The sequence below is a fragment of the Dermacentor andersoni genome, chromosome 9, assembly GCF_023375885.2.
Source record: "Dermacentor andersoni chromosome 9, qqDerAnde1_hic_scaffold, whole genome shotgun sequence".
NCBI classification, from domain to species: domain Eukaryota; kingdom Metazoa; phylum Arthropoda; class Arachnida; order Ixodida; family Ixodidae; genus Dermacentor; species Dermacentor andersoni.
In genome coordinates, this window is record NC_092822.1 from 45,357,096 (window position 1) to 45,379,816 (window position 22,721).

General features: G+C 43.6%; 1 protein-coding gene across 1 annotated transcript; it reads left to right on the plus strand.

Annotated features, from left to right (window-relative positions):
- Positions 1 to 299: 299 nt before the first annotated feature.
- LOC126527948 (uncharacterized) lies at positions 300 to 21,082 on the plus strand. The gene is made up of 3 exons (XM_055069046.2): positions 300 to 2,110; positions 16,895 to 16,920; positions 20,000 to 21,082. The coding sequence occupies exon 1, from the start codon at positions 469 to 471 to the stop codon at positions 2,017 to 2,019; it is 1,551 nt and encodes a 516-aa protein (XP_054925021.2). The 5' UTR covers positions 300 to 468; the 3' UTR covers positions 2,020 to 2,110; positions 16,895 to 16,920; positions 20,000 to 21,082.
- Positions 21,083 to 22,721: the final 1,639 nt, after the last annotated feature.

The window sequence follows — 22,721 nt, forward strand, 5'->3', positions numbered from 1 at the left end:
TTTTTGTTTGTTTGTTTCTTTCACTTTTGTTGTCGGGCGCGCCGTTCCTGACAGCTGATTGAACGATCGTGTTTACCGCTCGTATCGCGCTGCGCGTCTCGGCGTTGTATTTTCTTTTTTGACGACGGCGGTTGCGTGGCTGCGTCACAAAGCGGCCCAGTTTCTCGCCGTGACAGCGGCAAGTTGCGCGTCGCGTTCCTGCGTAGTTAACAAATAATTTCAGTTATTAAGTTTCGAATCAAGTTCCACCAATTTGCTTCATTAAATTATTTGTACGCTGGCAGATTGTCGCGTTATCTAAAAGGCATTGTTTAAACTCTTTTTGTGAAAACGTAGTTATTCTAATTAAAATGTTAGTTTACCTTTTTGCCAACAGGTGGCAGGACATCTGAAAAGTGCTATTTCTGATCAGAAATTGTTGTCAATATTTGAAGTGTACGTTTCTTTGTGGTGCTGTTGCTAAAGCGTATGATAAAGCCGTGGTTCTTTTGTTCGCTCAGCGCGACTTGGCAGCTCCCAGTGGCACTGACATCATCAGTATTTTTTGCGCTCTCAAGAGGAGGTTTAGGTTGTGGTCTGTCGCGTTGTCTTCAGGTTGTCGACCGTACGACAAGAAAGGTGAAGAAACCGAGTGAGCCAGCGTCGCGGCGTAAGTGCGGGTCCTTGTTCCGGTCATCGACGCCGCTGCCACGCGACCGTGCGACCGTCATGCCAGCGCTGGTGGAACGTCCCAAGATGAGCATGGCCATGTGGGCCGCGCTCAAGAACCACATTATGCGACAACGCGAGAAGAAAAAGCAGGAACAGGAGGCCGACGCTGCCACGGAGCGGGTACGACGCGAGCGGGAACTGAAGCGTCGCCAGGACGCGATGACGCTCGAGGAGATCCGCGACCAGGTGCAGCAATCGGAGAAGAAGCTGGTCACCCTCAAGGAGGAGAAGCACCAGCTATTCATGCAGCTCAAGAAGGTGCTGCACGAAGATGACACCCGCAAACGGGCTCTCGTGAAGGAGGCCAACGAGATGGCAGCGCTCAACCACCAGTACCTTCAGCAGCAGCACCACAACGCCGCAATGCAGCAGCACGCTGCGGCAGCTGCAGCGGCGGCTGCCGCTGCCGCGGCGAGCCCACAACACCTCTACATCCAGGAAATGAACCGTGCGCACTCAATGTACAAGTTGGCGCAACCAATTCCGCAGAACCCTAGCGTACTGCATCGCGCACCGCTCAAGCGACCGCTGACCCCGTCTCCTCCGCCTCCGTCGTCGCAAGCCGCGACATCGTCGTCTTCCCAGCAGCAAGCGACACCGCCTCAGTCGGGCTTCTCGCCGCAACAGCCCTACGCGTACAAGGCCCAGATTCCAGGCTCGGCGGCGTACGGGGCTCCAAAACTGATCCCGGCGTACGCGCCGGGCCACGGCCCCATCTACTACGCACACGTGCCCGGTCAAGGATCCGTGCCAACAGCCATGGCACCCGCCGCGCCCGTGCCATATCCGGCGTATCCGACGCCGCAGTTCCCGCACCACCACGCCGAATCGGCGGCGGCGGCCGCCGCTGCGGCAGCTGCCGTCGCCAAGCAGCAGCAGATGGTGGCCACGCACAACTTCCACCTCGCCCACCAGCAGCAGCAAGCCGCCGCCGCGCAGCAGCAGCAGCAGCAACAGGCTGCTGCCGCTCAACAGCAGCAGCAGCAGCAGGCTGCTGCTGCTGCTGCGGCGGCAGCTGCCGCGGCCGGGTATCCCGGAGGGCCCGTGGTTCCCCAAGCCCTGGAGCCCCCGCACGGACTGCAGAAGCCTCGCTTCCACGACGAGAAGTTCTACGTGTCCCAGCCGTCCATGGTCCCCATGCGGACACTGGCCTCGTCTGTGACGCAGTCGGCTGCGCTGGCGTTGGCCAGTCCGCAGCCGAAACCCTCGTCCTACCTGACGGCCGCGCAGCAGCATCACATGGCAGCGGCCGCGGCGGCCGCACAGAGGCACCCAGGCTATCCAGGTCAACCGACGCGGTTCTATTGAGGAACGGCGCAAGTGCCCGTTGACGTGGCCCGTCGGTGAAAGTAGCGCTTGCGGGCCGGCTAATGCATGGAAGGCGTGGGGTGCCCAGCTGGTACGCACAAAGCCAAATGGCCACCTGCATTGCAGTAGTTCTGTTGAGGTAGTGAGACACTACTACACGGAACGCCATTTTGCTGCCTCTGGTGCACAGTCATTGGTGTTCATTTACAACGTTTGTTGGGGATTTAAATGCGGCCTTGTCGATGCGCAGCTTTAAGCTTATGTAGACAGGCCCCCTGAAGCATAGGTAGCAAGGTTTTCTTGCGCAGGGCCTGCACAGAGGTTGATTTCTAGTTTGAGCTGTGCAGTGCGCCAGGTTGTGCCACTTGCACAAGGACATCCATGTCACATCAATTAGGCACAGCCTAATTACAGCAGTAAAGAAGCGTTAAATAAATTATGACAGTAATTTAAAGAAATCCACAACTAGCTGCAGCGATTGGAACAAAAGTCTTGCAAACTATTGGAACAGACACTTTGACAGGTATAAGACAGATGAGGACAAATAATTTTGTGTGCGCACAATTGCTTGAACCCTTGAGGGGTTCTGCCTGTTCGGCTATGGTGACCCAGCTCAGTTACTTCTCTGTCCACCTTGGCTTCTTGATCTGTGGGAATGGCATACCTCAGTGCTGCCTCTCAGCCTCGGCTACTAATGGGTGCTCGTGAATAAAGTGTTAATGTATTTCCATGCAGTTTATGCTGTCTTCAAGCGTTCAGGAAGTTGTATGTCGTAATCATTTACGCTGCCAAACTTGGCTTTCGTGCTAGTGATGAAAAGCTATAGATTATGAGAAACCAGGAACTGCATCGCGAAATAGAGGCTGGAAACGCAATTGTGTTTCTAAATATGTTTGCCCTGCAGCAACTATCAATATGGGTAGTTGAGTCATTATCACTCTATTGATAGTACAAAAATTATGGACAGTACTTTAGGCAACACAATATTGACAACGTGAAACCACATGACATACCCCACACAAACGCTGTGACGTAAACGTGATGACATTTCCCTGTACCCACCTACATGAACTGAGCGTTACTTGTGGTCAATTATCACAAAATTTATGGTACTATCACTAGCCAAGAATTTCAATACCATTGTTGGATAGCACAGTCAATGGTGAAGTACCGTAATGTTATTGATAGTACTATTGATAGTGCTATTATCGATAGCTTTTATTATACTATCGATAGTTTCATATAGTGAAATATATTAATGCCATCGATAGCCTTTTGTTGCACTATCAGTAGCTAACTTACTGATCGTTTTGAAGCACTGTTATACAGACTGTCAAGCTTGGTGAAATAAGCATGTGCGTGTGTGGCACGTTTTTGTCAAAAATCTGTAAGGAGCTGTGAAGTTTGTAATGGCTGAAAGATCCAGGCACGTAAAAGCTTTCAATCTGCCATTTGAGGTACCTTTGGCTGCTTTTAGCTTGGCTGGTCTCTGCAAGGACATTGAAGTGTGCAGGAAAGCAAAACACTTCAATCTTGCAAGTGTGCAAAGCAACTGTGATGGTTTGCTGTCATGCTGGGTTGTGAGATAGATACGTGCCTCAGAATGTGCCCGCTGCTCCCATGCTCATATCGATGTCGTATAGTAGCGACACCTTTGGTCAAGTACTTGCAGTCGTGGACTGAAATGGCGGGTTGGTCGCACCTGAATCTCAATTATTATTGTTTTTGTTTTTTCTTTCAAAGGTGGAATGAGCTTGCAAAGCAAGGATGGGAGCATTGTTGGGAGCCTCGGTGGTGGAGGTTAGAGTGCGGCAGTCGCGGTAAAGTTGATGTGTAGTTTAATGACGTGCAGTCTTACTTTCATACTGTGATGCATTGCCTGTTCAGAGTGGGGGATCATTTCATGCTTGAAATCAATCATAATCAAGGTATCAAAGTGTTGCCATTCTGCAGCTCTATAAGCTGCAGTAATGTTGGTTCAGCAGAGACAAATCTTTTGTTATACTTGCTGCTCCGGCAGTATACCTACATATGTAGGTTTTAACCACGAATACTGTATATTCTGGGCTACTTGATTCTTCTTTTGCGTGCAGTCTCAGTTAGGTCCTCTGTAAGGCTCGTTCACGGGTGGAACAAACTTACTTTTCTCCTCACGTTGTCTCCAGTTCGAGTGTGGCAAAACTGGTATGACGATATACGTCTTTTTCTACCTTAAAGGATGCTTTACTGCTGGTTTCAAGTTGAAAACTACCGTTTAACCTCTTCCCATGCTGTTACGTTTGTTGTTGGTTATTGTGAAGTATTTCTATACATTGTTTTTACCTTTTTTTCGTACCGATGGTAGGTACGGCACAGGCTGTGCGTTGTGCAGATGTGGATTCTGATAGTAGTGGTTCTTCTAACATTTCAGTAACATGCCTCTACAACCTGATGTTAACGGTTCTTGATATTTTAGCTGAGTTCCCTATCCAGGCCAGTAATATTCTATTGCGTGTTTATCATTTATTTATGCACAAGCAAGGTATGCATTGTGTACTAGATGGCAGTTTGATGTGTTAGGCTCTTGCATTATTCGAGATGGTTTTGGATCTTCCCAAAAATGCTTTTTTTTTAAGTCCAGTGTACATGTTTTGTACAGAGCGTCAAGTGTTTTAACAAGCTGCTCGTGTAGCGGCAACCAGCAGGCAGCTTTTGTAACACATTGTTTTGCATTAGAACAAGTGCTTGTGCTTTGTTTGGCAAGTGCAAGGCTGGCATTATTTTTCACAACAATCCCAGAGCAAAGGTTTCTGAACAAGCACCCTATCATCTTACTAGATCACTTGCTGCATTCACCCTTTATGCTAAGGTAGCACCACACCTTCTTTTGTGTTCAAATTTTGCACAGTGACTGCATATTTTGCTTGCTTAGTATTATTCATTTCAGACATTTTCATGCCAAACTCAATCATTGGCAAGATGCTGAGCTAATTCTGGCCTTGCCTTGTAACTTCCATGCTGAAAAATGTGACGTGTTCACAGTCCAAAAATTTGACTTACAGAGAGCAAAATGGCTAAGCAAAACTCTCTTGTTCATGTATGCCGCCAGCCGGACTTGCCGGGCAATCTGTTGGAACTCTGCAAATGCGGCTGGCTTTGAGGTCCGTCCCGCTCATTTCACACGGGGCAGTTTACTTTCTGATCTGCATCTCTTGTAGTCACTGCTCGTTCATGAAACGGGCATGCAGAGTGGCACCGATGTAGTGGCCACCATTTGCGCCTTGGATCAGATGGAAATGGGCATGGATTACTTTCTTCTTTTTTTTTTTTTTGCTGCGTTACTTTTGGCAGCGACTTCTTTGAGTGGCAAAAGTTTGTACTGATCCAGTCGTGCTCAGCCTCTGTATTCTTTTTACTGAAGGCTGACATGCCGCAAGTAATTTAGCAACGAGCGCTCTGGGACCTAAGCATACCATAACTGACAGAACGTTACTGTGTATTGTGTGAATTACTGAGGACTCAGTTGTAACAATGCTTGCCTGTCGTTCCAACCACTGCACATTGCGAGGCCCATGGCAACAATGTGGTGTCTTGTTGAGTGGCGAGGGCAGCGTAATAAGCCGTAACTGCAAACTGGTGCTGACCTGTTCTATTTAGCATCCTTCACTGAAATGTGCTTCGTCCGAAAATAAATGACAAAGCTTAATCTTGGTACTGCCAGCCAAAAAAAAAAAGTGAAAAGTGATTCAAATTGCAGGGAAGCAGTTCCGTTGTCTCAGGTAAATTTAACAATTAACGTGGTTCAAGCAGTATGGCACGACTGCTTTAGCCATTGGTGAACATGGACTGTATATACATTTTAAAACTTATTTGGAGGAGCGCTAAGGAAAAACAACACAAGGGCGCGGATTGTATACACAAAATGTCTGCACATTTTCCACCACGCAGCTCTTGTACCTAAATCCTCTAAAGACCGTGCAAAGGTGTACACGTGAACGAAATACCTCAAAATCAGAATTGTTAAGTAATGTTTAAAGGGACATTAAGGCAAAACACTAAATTAGCTTAAACAGATAAAGCATTCTATGAAAACCCTGTTGCTAATTTCGGAATAATAGGTTGATTAGTCAAAGAGACAATAAAGGTCAAATTTTCAGTTTCTTAACTTCCACGCTGAATCCCCAATGCTAGGATGCCACTGTGACATCAAGGATTTCATAGGTTTTTTTTTTGTTGTTTTTTTGTTTTCGTATTTCAGCCGCATTGGCCCAGAAAAGTTCCCAAAAATTACCATGTTCAATATTTGGCTCTCTTAGAACACATTGTAGTCTTTTTTTTTACGGCTAAAGAATTGAGTTTGCTCTAGAAGGCGCTGTCCAAATCCATGACATCACAATGAACTGGTGCGGGAACATCAGGGAGGGGTTGCCACCCGTCTATTGTTATTGCTCTTTTTTCTGGCTTACCAAGCATCTTGTTGGGGTAAAAATTGGGTTTTTGATATTTTGGGAGGGTAGTTTACTGATGCAGAAGAAAGTGTTTTTCTCTTTAAGTGTCCCCTTAATATGTGTCACATCCATTTCAGGACACCACTTATCGAGCCTTCGCAGCAAAATTTATCAATATGCGCATAGGTTTATTAGAGAAAAGAGTACTCTGACATCTAAGTGTTTGTGATGCGATCATGTGACCATTTAATGGGATTCACCAGGGATGACCATGTAATGTTTCACATTCACAAATTGTCGCGGGTGTGACCAGGGATGTGTTGGCAGCCAAGACGGGTATACTTGGCAGCGGCACCCAAAATGGGCAATGATGTGGAAGTTGCAATTAACACCTTGAGGGGGTTCTGCATGCTGCATTGATCACTTTTCATTTTTTGGTCAGCTGTGTGTTGCTTACTGTATGTAGTAACCAAGCCCGTACATTCGTCTGTTTGACTTGCTGTGCCCTCGACTGGAAAATTGCATCATTGTTGTCGAGCAGTTGTTCATGGAATTTATTGGGCATTGTGTTAGCAGGAGCATTCAGAACTACACCTAAGAGTGCAGTTGGTCTGTGTTTGCTAGCAACCATGCTCTCCAGTAAACTTAGAACTTGTTGTTGGGCGAGTTGGTAGATATTAGCAAACATTGTTTAACTGCGCGAACAAATGGACCACAGAGACAGCATGGGACAAGTACGGGCGCAGTCCTTGGGACAAGGACAAGGGCGCAGTCCTTGCCCATGGGACAAGGACTGTGCCCGTCCTTGTCCCATGCTGTCTCTGTGGTCCGTTTGTTCGTGCAGTTAAACAATGCTCTCCAGTAAAGCAGGGCTTATGTGTGAAGCTCTTTGTAAAAGGTACCCTCATATTCAGAGCTGTCATTTGAGTGACAAAAGTTTACTTTTATGCACACGCGCACACCAAGTAAATTGACCGCATCAGCAGTAGATGGCTCATCTACGCACCCATTGCCCTGCTGCTTGCGTACTGTGGTGTATAAGTGCTCCCGGGTTTTCTCGGAGGCACTCGCCAGTCATTTGTGCTAACTCGTTGCTTGATGAGCTTTACATTCTGCGATTGTGTCGGCACCTTGACGTGCCTGCTTAGCTGTGGCTAACGAAGCTCGAAGACATCTAACATAGTCTAGAAAATATCTTAGCCAGACATCTAGCATAGGTCCAGAAGACCTCCTAGATGTCTAGTGTAAGTCTAAAAGACGTCATAGCCCAGCTCAGGTGTGGTGTAAATTCTTCAAGGCAAAAAAATTGTGAGGAGCTGCTGCCTTAGGCGAAAAGCAAAAGCACTGACAGTGCCAAACTTTGGCACTGTACCTGCTCCACTCATTTGAATTGTTACATGTGTCAGGACCACTCGCAGTGCGTGCCGGTGACCTCTGTACTGTTAGCACTGCTGTAGAGGAGACAGGGGGATAAGGCTTTAGACTGAAGAGGGCTGTGTAGAATGAGTGTATTTGGACATCCCACTGACGAACTTTCTGTGCTGGATGAGCTATACACAGCTGTTGTAGCGAAACGTTTTGTGCATTCTTTGCTGTCATAATGCCTAGCGAAGGCCTTCATCGAGTGTTCTTTACCTTGTACTGTAAGTGATATCGTCACAGCCACACTCCGGTGCATTTCTGTTTGACGTGCACAGAAATGTGCAGTAACTGGTCAAGAAGAATGGAGCGGCTATTGATGTTTGCGTTTGAGACAGCACCTCTGTTGGCCCTGTTGTAATGCCCGGTGAGTGTTGCAGCCTGTCTGCAACGTGCGAAGTTGTCATTGGGGGCCATACAGAAGGTGTCGCGGTTGTAATGCATGCTCCTGCACAATAAGTTGTAGAGGGAGCACCCCTCTGTGTTCCAGTTTTGCCAAGTTGAAACATCCAGTGAGAACGCGGTGGTTTTGTACATTTGTGTGTGATAGCGTCTTGCTTCTACTTGCTGTTTCTTCCTGTTTCGATCGTGCTGGGTGTGTTTGTAGTCAGAGCAGTAGAACGGTCTTTGTTGGCTATTTACCAAAAGTGTACAAAGGGGCGTTTGTAAGTAGAGACTTGAACGCTTTGCGCTCACTTGCTTCGAATGGCGCAACTAGCTAGCAAGGTGTGCCTATCTCAAGTGGCATATAGTAGATATTTGTTGATGCCCGCCACACTAAAAAAACTGTCTGTATGTAAGCGCACGTCTTGCAAGAGGCATAGACAGCAAATGTGTTGTCTGTTTGTGGTTTCAAAGAATATTATGCCATTGGGGTTGCATTGTCATTGTAATTGCTGGCATGTAAGGTAAAAGGTCTTCACCCCTTCTGTGTTTTTCTTGGTGGCAGCTCCCATGAAATTATTATTTTTAATATGTGCCAACTACAACATCATAGAGTAGCAGAAATGCAATTCACCTAGTGAATACTGCAGTTGCAATCTCTTGTTGGTGCCTTCTCGATTTTGCACTCAGAACAGCTTTCACCAGCACCTTTGTCACAGCGTTGCCGTTTTTCTCCCTGATAGCAAACAAATTGTTGCTAGAACTGCTGCAGCATGCACACACAGCTAACGTTTTGTTTTCCATGCTGTATGCACGTTACACGCATATGCAAATCCATGGGGCCCGATGGCGACGCAAACCAACAGCGCGTCCCTAGAACTTCTTTCCTAATTATTCTTTTGGCACAGTATGGTGCTGCCACCTGGGATCTCTAAAACAGAGAGGGAAAGCTCTACATATCTGAAATTATGAAAAGCATGTACATTGGATTTCACGCGTTCAAAGACAACATGCTGGTGTCGTGGTGTCTGCTGCTTTCTCACTGCGCAACTGGCTCCACGGCAACCTTGAGGGGAATGCTGAGAAGGTTGCTGTTACGGATTTTTCATGGTATTTGAAGGGAAAGAGTTTCTTTTCAGTTACATTCTATTTTAACTGACATAGATCATACAAGTATACAAAAAGGCTCCTGTCTCCTCAACGTCACTCTTGTAGTAGAATCGTTTTGTTCTTGACTCCCTGCTTCCTGATCTCAAGGATTAAATTTGTCATGGCAAAAGAATGACAATAAAAACAGGAAAGCTTCGTGCCTTTTACCGTAGTTGCCGTTCGGCCCACTAAAGTCTACAACTGCTGGCTTCCTTTGAAGTAGTAGTAGTGGTGTTATGAAACTCGTGGTGAAATTGACCTGTTGTGTATAGTCAGCTGTACCCATCTAAAATTGTTGCCAGTAAAACCGCGCAAATGAGCCTAGCTCATCCAAAACACAGAAGGGGTTGAAAGCGTCATTTTGTTTTAGCCATCTTGCATCACAGTTTCTGCTACACACTCGCCTCTCTGCTGTAAATGAGCAAACTGCTCCACTACCACACCTTTGTGCTCTTTTAATTCCAAAAAACTGTGTTGTGCGATCATGCTGGGTAAATGCTGTTTGCAACTGTACCATGCACAGGCCATTGTTGAGCATGTAACTCGCATTGGGAGCCAATTGTCTGCTTTGTGTGTTGCAATGCAAGTGTCGTCCGTCACTCTCTGTTGCCTGCTAAACTACGGCCCGTCATTCTTATAGATTCTGTTTGCTTTTCATGTGTGTGTGATGATGTCGGAACTTTTCGGTGACTCTGCTGCCAGTGATTCATATGTGTGCGTCTGTGTTTTTAGATTCGATCTGGCTTTGATTGTCTTGTGTGAGTTGAATGGTGACCTAGTGCGTGTCCTGCTTTGAAATTGACCTGTGACACTTCGATGTAGAACCCTCGTTGAAAGTGTTGATATCCGCTGCTGTTGTCCTTCTTGGCATCTTGCTGCTGTCTTCTTTTTCTCTTTCTTTTTTGTTTCTCTGAGGACTGTCAAAGCACTTCAAGATGTTCGATGCTAGGTGATACTCGCGGTGCTGTTGTTGCGGAGTTATTGTAATATTTATCTTTCACATTCACTGGGCCAGCCTTGAGTTGCTTTCTAGGAAAGGCTTCTTGTCTTGGAGTCGTCGATGTAGGTTTTGCCTAATAAAGGCCTTGTTCAGTTCATTCACAACAGAGTCAGTATAATGGTATGATGCAGAGTATCCACTTCATGCTCCAAGAGCTTTTAGACAGCTGAAGTTGCACTCTTAAGGTTTACTTACAGTGTTCTCAAACTCGAATAATCCTCAAAACAGAATTAGTGTTCATTGGAGTTCTTGGAACTTTTCTTTATTTAGCCTTTGCCAGACAATCATATCCTTCTGGCCAGTCTGCGATAGTGGCATGCGTTAGGGCTGCTTAGGACTGGTGCAACAAGTAACGTGTCGAAGGCAGCCTTGTGAATGTGAGAGATAGACTTCTGCTTTCTTCAGAAAGCGACAAACACCTTAAGGCTGTGTCTTAAGCAAGTAAGCAGCTACGCTGCAGACTATGTCTTCTTTCCGTCAGCAATGAGTGCTGTTTGTAGAGAACTTCAGATAGAGTGTGTTGCCTTGTTGAAAAGGACTGGACAGCACTGTATATTTTATAGGAGGAGGTGCCTGTGCTGCCAGTTTGTATTACAAGCTACTTAAACTTAAAAGGATTGCTAAGCAGATGGCACACATGACAAATGGTAGCAGCATCAGAGCCATAAACGCTTATCTGTCCAAGCTATTATGTATTTACTTCCCGTACGCAGAGAATTGAAGTGGCTTTTGTGGAAAGAAGTTTTTCTTTTTCTTTTGCCTATATTAAGGCAGCTGCACATAGTGTTCGGATGGACTGCATGTGCTAGCACATACTATCAAAACGAATTTGCACCTTAGTAAGGGACTGCTGAAGACACTGCTAGGTTTCTGGAGATGAACAGCAATGAAATTTTTTACTGCGTGAAAGACTAGGTTTAGATAGCATAGACATGAAGCGGCCTTCATGCAAAATTTTGTTTGATGCAAGTGAGTGCATCGAGAGAAGCTTGCAAAAATATACATTTTTGATGCCGAAACAGAGAAAAAAAAGTGCTGCCATTACCACTTGCCAGAAATGACGCTGCATGTTCATAACAAGTGCAGTGAACAACGGCTGGTGCCTGCAGTGCGTTGATAATTTTGGAAATCATGGTCTGTGATATGCATCGTATTCACTAACCACTGGACGCCTGCATCATCTACTAATGTTCTATTGGCTGTTAGTAAAAAAAAAATATATAACTACTAGCCTGGCTGCTTTACCAAAGCACTATATACTATTTATTTATAACCACTTTAGCCAGATTTGCTAAGCCTGTCATTTTGCTGGTTGTCTTGTTAGGCTCTCTATCAAGTTGGTGCTAGCAACACACCCGGAGCTTAATTTGGACCTATCAATCATGTACAACAGACGTTTTCAAAGCACTTTATTGCATGACATTGCATTATTTTGACACCACTATTGATTTTGACTATATTGACAATGAGAACAGGCTCATTTTTGATAATGCATAATATTTCCAGGGCCACATTGTAGGTGGGCCATTATGAAATTTTGCTGCCGCCACAACTTTACAATCGGGACTCAGCATAGCACGTGAGCCGCTCATTCACTGTAACTCGGTCGCGTGCAAGTAATCTTTCAAGTTGTTCTAAGAAGCAGTTAAATTCCAGGAGGCATGCACGGATATAACAGCCTTTATAGCCTGGGAAGCCTGAGCATTATCCAAGGCATCTGAAAGGATAGAGCAAATTGCTTGAATAGAGCAAATTGCAATTGGACAGAGCAAATGGCAAAAGTCTTGTGTGCCATCTTCGTAGCGATCCTGTCGGACTGAAATGTGGTTGCTTTGACGCAAGTTCACAAATGCCGTTCACAAACATTTCGTGATCGCCTTTACAAATGTTGCCGGTCCGCTTAGGAGTTTATAGACAATTATTGCCGAGTGGGCCTTCGAAGCCTCTTTGTTGCATTGCAAGCGCGGGCAGCACAGCTCGAGTGATATGTGAAAAGACACGAATAAAAAAAAATGCCACCGCTACCTTTCCATCATTCCCGTGTCTCCGTCGCGAAGCAGAGAAAGCTCAATCTTTTGACTCGGCGTCTGTGATTGCACCTCTGCGTTTTTTGGTTGTGCATTCCCTACCCGCTGATAGACATTGTTTCCCCTTCCCCGTTTATTTGTGGACTTCATTTTAGTTCTTCGTGCGGGACTGTTTCTTCCTGGACGCTCCGGAGTAGACATGTTCTTGGCTTGTCGTTTTATTTTTCTACAAATAAAAATGTTGCCCCATCATGTGACTACGTTGCAGGCTTTCTTGTTTATTTCTGAACTCTGAGTTTTCCGTGTGTGTCTATTTCTTCCCAGATGCACTGGAATCTCTATAAATGGAAACTGCTTAAATGGAACACCACCCTCATGGTTGGTTGGTTTTCCATTCACGCAATGCCCTCTGCAATTCTTCTCAGTAAATGGAGCTACTGATAAATGGAACCAATTTCCCTGGTCCCTTGAGGTTCCGTTTAAGGACAGTTCACTGTGTTTCGAGTGCAGGTGTGATTCTTGTCTGTCTTCTTAGTTTTGTACAGATAACGTTGCTTGACCACGTTGTAGGTCGGACTTGACATGCTCACTCGTAATAGTTGCAGAGCGTGTGCGTCTGCCACGAAAAACGTTTCCTGCGGGGTCCCGCACGTGATAAGACAAGACCACTTTGGTCGAGCCACTTCCGTGCCGTTATCGGGACAGATTTGTAGTATAGTCGGCAGGAAGGGCTGTTGAGTCACACAAATCTTGCGCGGCGGCACTCCACAGTGTGTTCGTTTACCCACCACTTATCAGCTACCCAAGAATCGCTACTGATAAGGGAGAACTACATATGTGCAGTTCACACAGCTGTGATGGCTGGAAATGTACCTGTCCTAGAAGGCTGTGCTTGATTGTTTATCTTGTAGCAGTGTAATGGGGTCTCCTTTGAAAGGCTTGCTGATAAGACATCCAGCATGAGAGCTTTTATTTACAGCAATGTGGGGCTGGCTGACCTTTCAGCTCTTGCATTAGTGATATTCATGTAGAGCACCATCTCGCTGCAGTTCTCGCAGGTTGTGGTTATTTTGTCTTGCTTACGTGTATGTCTGTTTTTTTAGCATATTCCAGCCTTCCTTTTGTGCTCTTGTGAGACTGGGAGTAACAGCAAATAGCTAAAATGTGTAGCCTGAGGTAGTGAGTTCGTTGCCGGCCACAGCCACCACCTTTCAGCGGGGGTGAAATGTAAAAATGCTCGTGCACTTGGATTTAGGTGCAAGTTCAGGAACCCCAGGTGGTCAAAATTAATCCATAGACCCCCCCACTATGGTGTGCCTCACAATCAGATCGTGGTTTTCGCTCGTAAGACTATAAATTATTCATTTAATTTTAAATGGTATGAATTATGTATACGGGTAAAAAAGTAAGCATGCAGTAAGTTGCGAGGAGTATGAAGCTTGCACTGTGCATATACAAAACAAACTCAAAGCCAGCAAACACTGAAAAATATCAGAAACACCTAGGTAGCCTAAAAACCTTGCACGTTCAGGGTATTTTTTTTTTTTTGCAACTTCTGGGTCTTGCGCAGCTTTTTACTTATAGTTTTTATTTTTTATTTCTTGTTTCTAGTCTTGTTAGATTTTTGGTTAAATTTTGGTCTGTTAAATTTGGGTTCAATGTGCCAAAACGACAATTTTATTATGAGGCAAGCCTTGGTGTGGAACTTCGCATTAATTTTGGTTCTTTAACTTGTGCCTAAATCCAATTACATGAGCGTTTTTCATTTTGCCTCCTTCAAGATGTGGCGACTGCAAACTTAGCCACGCTGTAGCCACTAAGCTACGACGACAGATGCTTTTTGCATCATTATGCAAAAATGTGCCAGTAGAACCCTCTTGGGCTGGAAACTAGCAGATTTACATGGAATTTTTGGGCAGATATTTGATGTTTTCGTAAATTTATTCCGCCGCTTTACGACACAGAGTTGGTCCTTAGCATTTATAAATGTGCTGATGGACTTGATGACATTGTACATGGCACTTGAAGAGGAAAACCGCAATAGTTGTGCGCTTGCTGCAGTACTGCTATTTGTTGTGCCGCCTTTGGAATTCTGCAATTGTAGCAAGCAGTGTTTGTTTGCACAGGGAAAACACAGCTACAGCACATATGGAATGTACACCCGTGATTAGAAAATGTACACCCAGGGTGCTGCAGAAAAAGAAAAAATGAATTTGTAGGCAACTCGGACTGACAACTTGAAACCTTTTCTTTCTTTCTTTCTCTTTTTCTTTTTTTGCTGACTGCCCTGACCGGTTTGCATTGTGGGTGTATTTGCACAAGAAGCGTTAGCTGCAGTATTTCTTGAGTAAACTGCATTTGTGATTCTTCATTATGTCTTTAATCCATATTAAAAGATCAAATTCTGTGTAAGAATTATGGACAATGCATGTACAAAGAGAGACAGAAGCGGTTAATGATATATATGCCGCTGTTTTCATTTGTTAATTTGGATATTTATTCTGCAGCAACTGTGTCATGGTGTGGAGCATGAATGAACATGGCCTAATTTTAGGCGACGCTTTGGAGAAGGGAAATGTACGTCGTGTGTACGAGGCACTTTCTCGTTAAAGAATACAGTGTCTCCTAAGAATAGTATGGTAGCTGGCTGGGCGATCCGATACTTCTGCATTATTACTGACAGCAAACACATCACCTTAGAATGTCAACCATTAGCATAGTGAGCTCATGGTCCTAGTGTTAGAGGGGCTCTGAAGCCATATTAGTTAAGGCTGAAGGAATTAGTATTTCAAGGTGTTCAAGGCATCACATTTACCAAGAAAAAAGTCTTATTAAGTGAGAAAATTACTGAAATATCGGACAAGATTGCTGCTAGCACTAAAATTTCAGTGTCATGTCCCATGGGAAACCCTGTGCTGTTCAGATGTTAAACTGCCATTAACAGATAACAAAAAACAAATAAGTTAACAATGTCGCACTTACACATAAAATTTGATGCAGTTCTGCCAATTTTATTGGTTCTTCCTGCAGAACTCCTTAGTGCTAACTCTTTACACCTCTCTGTCTGCATTTTTTATGGATGTGCGGCGCCCCCTTTGTGTGAGCCTCGGACTCGAACCAGACAGTACAGCCTGGCACAGCCTGGCCTCCGAGATTGCTACCTCTACTCCACGGGCAACTCGGTTTACTGCGATTTATTTGAACTGCACACTTATTATGCAGGGCCTCTTGAGTTGCAAATTATTGTGCGGCTGAGTCATCTTTTGGAACAAAACAAGCATATGCTAGGCAGGTGTTTGGAAAATTACTCAATTTTCTAGATTCCTGCAATGTTTGTTCATCAAACAGTATAGATTCACAGGATGTTTGTTAATCAAACAATCTACGTTAATACACTGTTTTTAATCTAGATAAATGCTATGTTTCTTTGATGTTCAAAGTTTATTTGTATAACGCTCAAGACCAACAAGTATACATTTTCAGCGATACATTAAGCTGTCCCAAAGTTGAAAACTGTCTGAGAAGCTCCCATTTTACAGCGTACCCGGGATAATGACATAAGCAGCAGCTGGATGCATACAACAGTGCAGAGATTACATGTTAGAGGAAGGTATAAACATACAAAATCACAAGCTAAAATCATAAGATGATGAACTGTGCACATGAGAAATAGAACCTGGAATGCATTAAGTTCGATTTAATATTTCTTGCAAGCTTTGCATCACTCTCAGCACTAGCCGAGAGACGTCGCTTCGTCACTGCTTCCTTATTAGCCAAGATGTGGCCTTGCATTGCCGTGTGACACTGCTACTTATGGAATTGTATTTTTGAGTGCATACAGATATGGCGTGCTTGTTGGAGAATAATTTTTGAAAACCATTAGTTAATCGTATACAGCTATATTAAGTTCACATAAAGCAGCACCAAATAGCTAATTAGATTGCTCCATGTAACACGAATGAACACAAAATTGGAGGATGGATAAAATAAAGCTGCAGTAGTGAAAAAGATTAGTTGCAGGCAGGAATGGCTGACGCAGTTGAACTCGTGTATAATGAACCTGCATATAACAAATTATTCGCTGTAGCGAAGTGACTCTAAAATGTTTGTCAATATCGGTATGTCATGAATACATGGTTATAATGCATATTGGATATAATGAAGCTATGTACCAAAAGAAAGGTACAGTAGTGGAAAAGTTAGTTGCAACTTGGGCTGGCTGTTGCAGTTGAACCCCAATAGAACGAACATAGATATAAAAAATTACTGGGTATAAATAAGTCACTTTAAACTGCTTCTAATCAATATTAGCATGTAATGAATAGATGGTCATAACGAATTAGGTATTTTCCTGATGGATGCGACATAACAATCGTTCGATTGTACGTGCCTTCTATATTTCTTTTAGGCTAATTAATTTTATCTATAAGAAATTTACCTGTAAAGCGTCTTTTTTTTTTCACTTTCAGCACAAATAAACATATCAAAATGACAGGTGAGAATTTAGTTCCTTTTCTCTGGTTCTTTTTTTGTTGTTCTTGTTGTTGTTGCTTCCGCCAAACGTAGGCTCTGCACCTTAATTCTGAACAATGGTTCACTTACATAAAAACAAACTATTTAACGTGTAGAATAATTACTGTCGAGGACAGTAGAAGACAATCAATTACATGGTCGCACTGCATGATGGCACAAACAAGCATCCACATATCTATTTTTTTCTAACGTTTCTGTAGCACACCTTGATGTATTAATAATTTTGCAGCATATGTCCTATCAGAAGTGTCCTGACGTATATAATTTATTTATTTATTTATTTATTTATGTTACCCCTAAAGGCCCCCATGGGGAGGGTATTATGTAGGGGGGGGGGGGGGGGAATACAATCATTAATAACGCTGTACATATTAGAAGAAGCAACATCAATGCATAGATGAATAATGAAACACAGCAATGAAAACGTAAAGCATAATACGAAAGGAAAGGATGAACAAAAGAACAATGAACAAAAAACATTACCACACATTTCCATCACAGCAAAGTAAATCTTGGAATTTTTTTGTGTCAGTTTCTGTGGCGATGTGCAATGGCAAATTGTTCCACTGAATGATCGTGCGAGGAATGACTTAGGTGGCATGAGAGGATGAATGGCACTTTACACGTTTAACGTTGAAAGAATGATCATGTCGTTGAAAGGTGGCATGGGGTGACTGAAACAAATCATTGTGGAGAGATGGATGGTGATAAAGTGTTAAGTGATGAAGTGTTATGGAAAAGTGTTAAGCGAGCAAGTTTATGGCAATACGGTAGGTCTTCCAGTTGGACAGGCTTGTTTAGTTCTGAAATGCTTGTATAGGAGGAGTTGTCTGACAAAATAAAACAAACAGCACAGCTCTGCAAGGATTCGATGTTAGAAATAACGTAGGCCTGATCGGGGTCCCAAATCAACGCAGCATATTCAATTTTAGGGCGTATTAGAGTAGCGTAAGCAAGCTTTTTTATGTGGATAGGAGCATGTTTGAGGTTACGTTTAAGAAGACCAAGTGAGCGGTTAGCAGACACAAGGGTGAGGTTGATATGGTGATGCCATGTTACGTCACCCTGAAGGTGTACCCGAAGGTACTTATAAGTTGTGAGGGACCCAATCAAAAGCCTTTGAAAAATGCAGAAATACTGCATCAGCCTGAAAGCCCACATCAAGTGATTAATGTAAGTCGTTAAGAAAGCCAGCGAGTTGAGTGTCACATGAAAAGCCCTTGCGGAAGCCGTGCTGATATTTGAAAATAATGTTATTATCTTAGAGGTAGCTAATTACTTGGCTATGAATGACATGCTCAAGAAGTTTGCAAATGGTGCTGGTTAGTGAGATGGGTCGATAGTTAAGAGGAGAAGAACGCTCACTTGACCTGAATATGGGTGTTACCTTGGCTACATGCCAGTCATTGGGGATTTGCCTGTTTGATAATGATTGTGAAAACAGACAGGACAATACCAAACAAATGCTATGTGATGTACTCTTACGTATATTATTGTTAAAGCCAAGGTGGTCTGAACTACTTGCAATTTTAAGGTTGTTTAACAAGGCTAAGATACCAGCTTCAATAACTATTTCAGGCATGTGAATGTCGTCAAATATATTTAATTCGGGAGATGAACTAATATCTTAGTTGGTAAAAACTAATGAAAATGTGTCATTAAATATCTGAGCACATTCAGATTCATCAGTTACAGCGCCGTTACTGTCGGTAAGCAAAATGTCGGGATGAAAGCTAAGGTTTATGATGCGCCAGAATTTACGAGGGTTGTTGGTTAACAGTGATACCAAGTCATGATTGAAAAAGAGACGGCGAGTGAATTTTAGCAGTGACTGGTACTCTTTATCAATTCTTGTACTTTTCCCACGCGCTCAAACGAGCATTTTTTACTGCCTGCCGATAAAATCCCTTTGTCTTACTGTTCATGCGCCGCAACTTCTGATTAAACTATGGTGTGTTGCTGTTACATTTGATGGACATGAGAGGCACATATTCATTGATAAGGTTAATAAATGTATTTTTAAACAAATTCCAATTTTGCTCAACGGTTCGTAAGGAATACTGATTCAAGAACTCAGCAGAGAAACAATCCAATTCAGAGTTAATTTTATCATAGTTAGCTCTGTTGTAACAGCGGATTTGTTTAACAGTAGTTTTATTTTCGTTAAAGGAACCTGAAATGCGTCCTGTTATTACATCATGATCGGAAATGCGCTCCAAGTGAATTATCTCTAAACAAATGTCTGGATTATTTGTTAATATTAAGTCTATAATGTTGATGGTGCTCGATGTGTGACACGTGGGATCAGTAATAAGTTACGATAGTGAGAAATCAAGACATGATTGAAGAAAAATATCAGCTTCGCTTTCATTAGCTGTGACAGATTGTGTGAACCAGTTTATACTAAGGGAAATTGAAATCACCGAATATGAGTACAGTAGAGTTTGGGAAACGTGTACATATTTCACACAGAAGCCGATGAAATTCGGCAGAAAAGCAATTATTCATATTAGGAGGGCGGTAGATAGCATCAACAATTATACCATACACATTTGAGAAATGAACTAGTCATTACCGGCGCGGTCAGCAAATCATCTTTTATTGCCAAGAGTACACCACCTCCTCTACCGTTTGATCTATCGCATCGAAAAATATTGAAACGTGTTTCGCTGACAAAAATTGTGTTATCTGGTATAACATCAGTGAGCCATGTTTCAGTTACCGCTATTAATGATGCGGAATATGAGTTGATTAGTGAAGATATTTTGACACTCTTTGGGGCGACACTTCTGATGTTTGTGTAAAGGAAAAAAAATTGTTTTATCGGTATTATACATGGAGATTTGAGGAGGACGGGAAGCTGGGGTCTGATCTGAGATAAAAACAGGAGCATGTCATTCGTCTGTGGATTGCTGATATACACAAATTACGTGTCCAGCCTCACTGTCCCACACATAGGCATCATTATTAATGTGAAGCTTATTAAAGACGAGGCGAATGCAGTCTCCGTCTTTCCTCGCGGATTTTGCATACTGCCACAGGTGATGGCGCTTCACTCGGATTGCCTCGGAATAATCACGACCGATGCTGAAGCCTGTGTTCCTGAGCCTGGACCCGTTTCCTATCACAGATTCAACTTCTTTATCATTGTAAAAGTTAGGAATGACTGGCCTCGTCTTACTTGTCGAAAAGCAGCCCAAACGATGCGCTCTCACGATCAAGGTTGCCACGACTTCAAGTTTATTAGAACAAAAGTCGCGCACGAACTGCTCCGAAGACGCCCAAGTTTCTTCGACTGTATCAGGAATGCCAATGCATTTTAAATATTATTTTCATAAAATGTTCCGATTTTGGTGTGTTATATTTCTATGGACATATGTATACACACAACGCTTAAAGGGACGCCAAAGCGAAACAATAAATCAGTTTAGACTAATGAAGAATTGTTTCAGAACCTTGCAGGCAGTCATTTCAAAAAAATTGTTTGATTATTAGATGAGAAAATCAAGGTCCAAGTACCAGTATTTGAAGTTCGCGCCGAAACCCCAGCGCCGGTACGTCAGCATGACGTCAGGGATTCCAAAGTATGTTTTCGCATTTGGGCCGCGTAGGCTGAATAAAGGTTCCCGAAACTTGCCATGTTTAATATTTGGTTCCTTTAGAACACAATGTAGTTAATCTGTACTGCTATATATAATTAGTAGGTCCTAGAAGATGCCATAAAAATCCATGACGTCACAGTCCCCAGGTGCAGGAACTTAAGTAGGCGTCGCCACCCGTGTTTCGTTCTTGCGCTTTTTCTGGCTTACCACAACGTCTTATAGTTGTAAGAGTGGTGTTTTTGGTGTTGTAGAAAGGTAATTTACTGATGCAGAAGAAATAATTTTTCACTTTAGTGTCCCTCTAAGTAGGGCATTGGCCTCTTTTATTTGGTACATATATGTTTTGTTATGTGACATATGGGCGGAAGACGATGATGTCGGACAAAAATGTAATGCAGAGATCAAAGACAGAGAAATGTCACAGTGCAGATCAAATAATCCCTTGTATAGTCTCAACCTTTATAATTTGTCATATCAATATTACCCCTTTAAGCAATAAAGCCAAAGACAGCAGAAAGTTAACACAGTGCGCATGTCTCATTGCTTCATTCCTCACTTTTCCCCACTGTACAAGTTGTCCTTCACCAAGGATGGAACAAACAGCAGAAAAGAAAAGCAACTCAACTGCTTCACAAGGCAAGCACTGCGAGTTGCTTGCTGAAATGGCTGTTGCCGGATTACATGCCAGATGAAAGGATGGAAGCACGTCGTGATGACTTCATGCTCGCACCTCACACTTGGTGGATCTGTCGTCTGCGCCAGCCAAAGGCCATAACAGTGAAGCCTCAAAGGCTGCTGTGGACGCCCTAATTCGACTCTCCCTAACTCCTCTGGTGCAACATGCTTTGGAAATGCTCATTTCAAGTTGTCATCTTTACTGTTAAAGTCTATCTTGTTCGTGTTGTAGGAAGAGGTTCGCGAGAGAGTTCCTTTTCGTCCGCTACACTGCAGGAGTTTCTTTCACACGTAAACTGTATTTGAGTCCATGTTTCATGGTCCCCCAACACCAGGAGAGATCAGTGCGGCAACATTTCTTGAGGTGGACATGCATTTCATCATTACGAGTTCCTCATTCTTATTATGGTGTAATAGCACGCAAAATGAAGTGGTTCAAGACCAGGACAGGAAAGAGCACCAGAATGATGCTGTCTCATGCCGTGGTCTTGTGTCACTTTATTTTGCGTCCCAACACAAATGAATAAGAATGGACCAACTAGGCCAGCAACAAGTAGCAACATTCTTCATCGCTGTCAACTTGGCTTTATGAACATCAAATAATGCTTTTTTCTTCTTCTACCTGTGCCCAATGAAGGTTAATGCAAATCAGTTCTGTGGAAGCTTGCAAGGTGGATTCCCTTTCATGTACATTCCTCCACCTTGTGGGCTTCCGCAGAACTGGTTTGCCATATTCACTGTCCCGGTACCTCGAGTTGTCGATTAATTCGCTCTCACTCTGCGATCGCCTTACCTCCTAGTTAGCTCAGATGGTAGAGCAACCACCCCGGAAAGGCGTTAGTCCAGGGTTCAAGTCCTGGACCAGGATGAATTTGTTTTTTCAACTGTGAGGCTTTCTTTCTGAGAAACCCGTATCCTTTGTAGCTTTGTGCCACAATTCAGGCGGATGCCAGTTTTTTCCCTTTCGTGAATGCAAAGGTAGTTGGTACTTTAAAGAAGAACCTTTATGTGGCCTAGAAACTTGAGAATGGGAACAAACAAAAATGTACTTATTTACATTTCAAAGGCTTACACTTATTTCGGCCTCCCAATGACGTCACACCGCATGTGGCCAATCGCAACAGTGCAACTTGCACAATAAAGAGATACTGAAAAAAATAAAACAGGCAAAGTTAAGCTGTATAAATTAGCTGCACTACTTCAATATCAATACGACCACTCTGGCCTCGAGAAAAGGTGTGGTAAGCTGGAAAAGACACAAAAATGTGACACGGGCGGCGGCGCTGTTTCGCAGTTCCCGCAGCAGCATACTGCGATGTCATCGTTTTTGACGTCTGCCTGTGCCATATCGGTCATCTTTTGGTAATGTACCATATTGTGTTATAAAGGAGACATACATCTAACATGGAATGTTTTACTGAAGTTTCCGAGTGCCTGAAATTTCCGACTCTTGCAGGACCGCAAGATTTGGTGGAATTAACAAACG

What these genes read in the sequence shown, in the direction of transcription:
- LOC126527948 (XM_055069046.2), top strand. Translation starts at nt 469, where the DNA reads ATGATAAAGCCGTGGTTCTTTTGTTCGCTCAGCGCGACTTGGCAGCTC.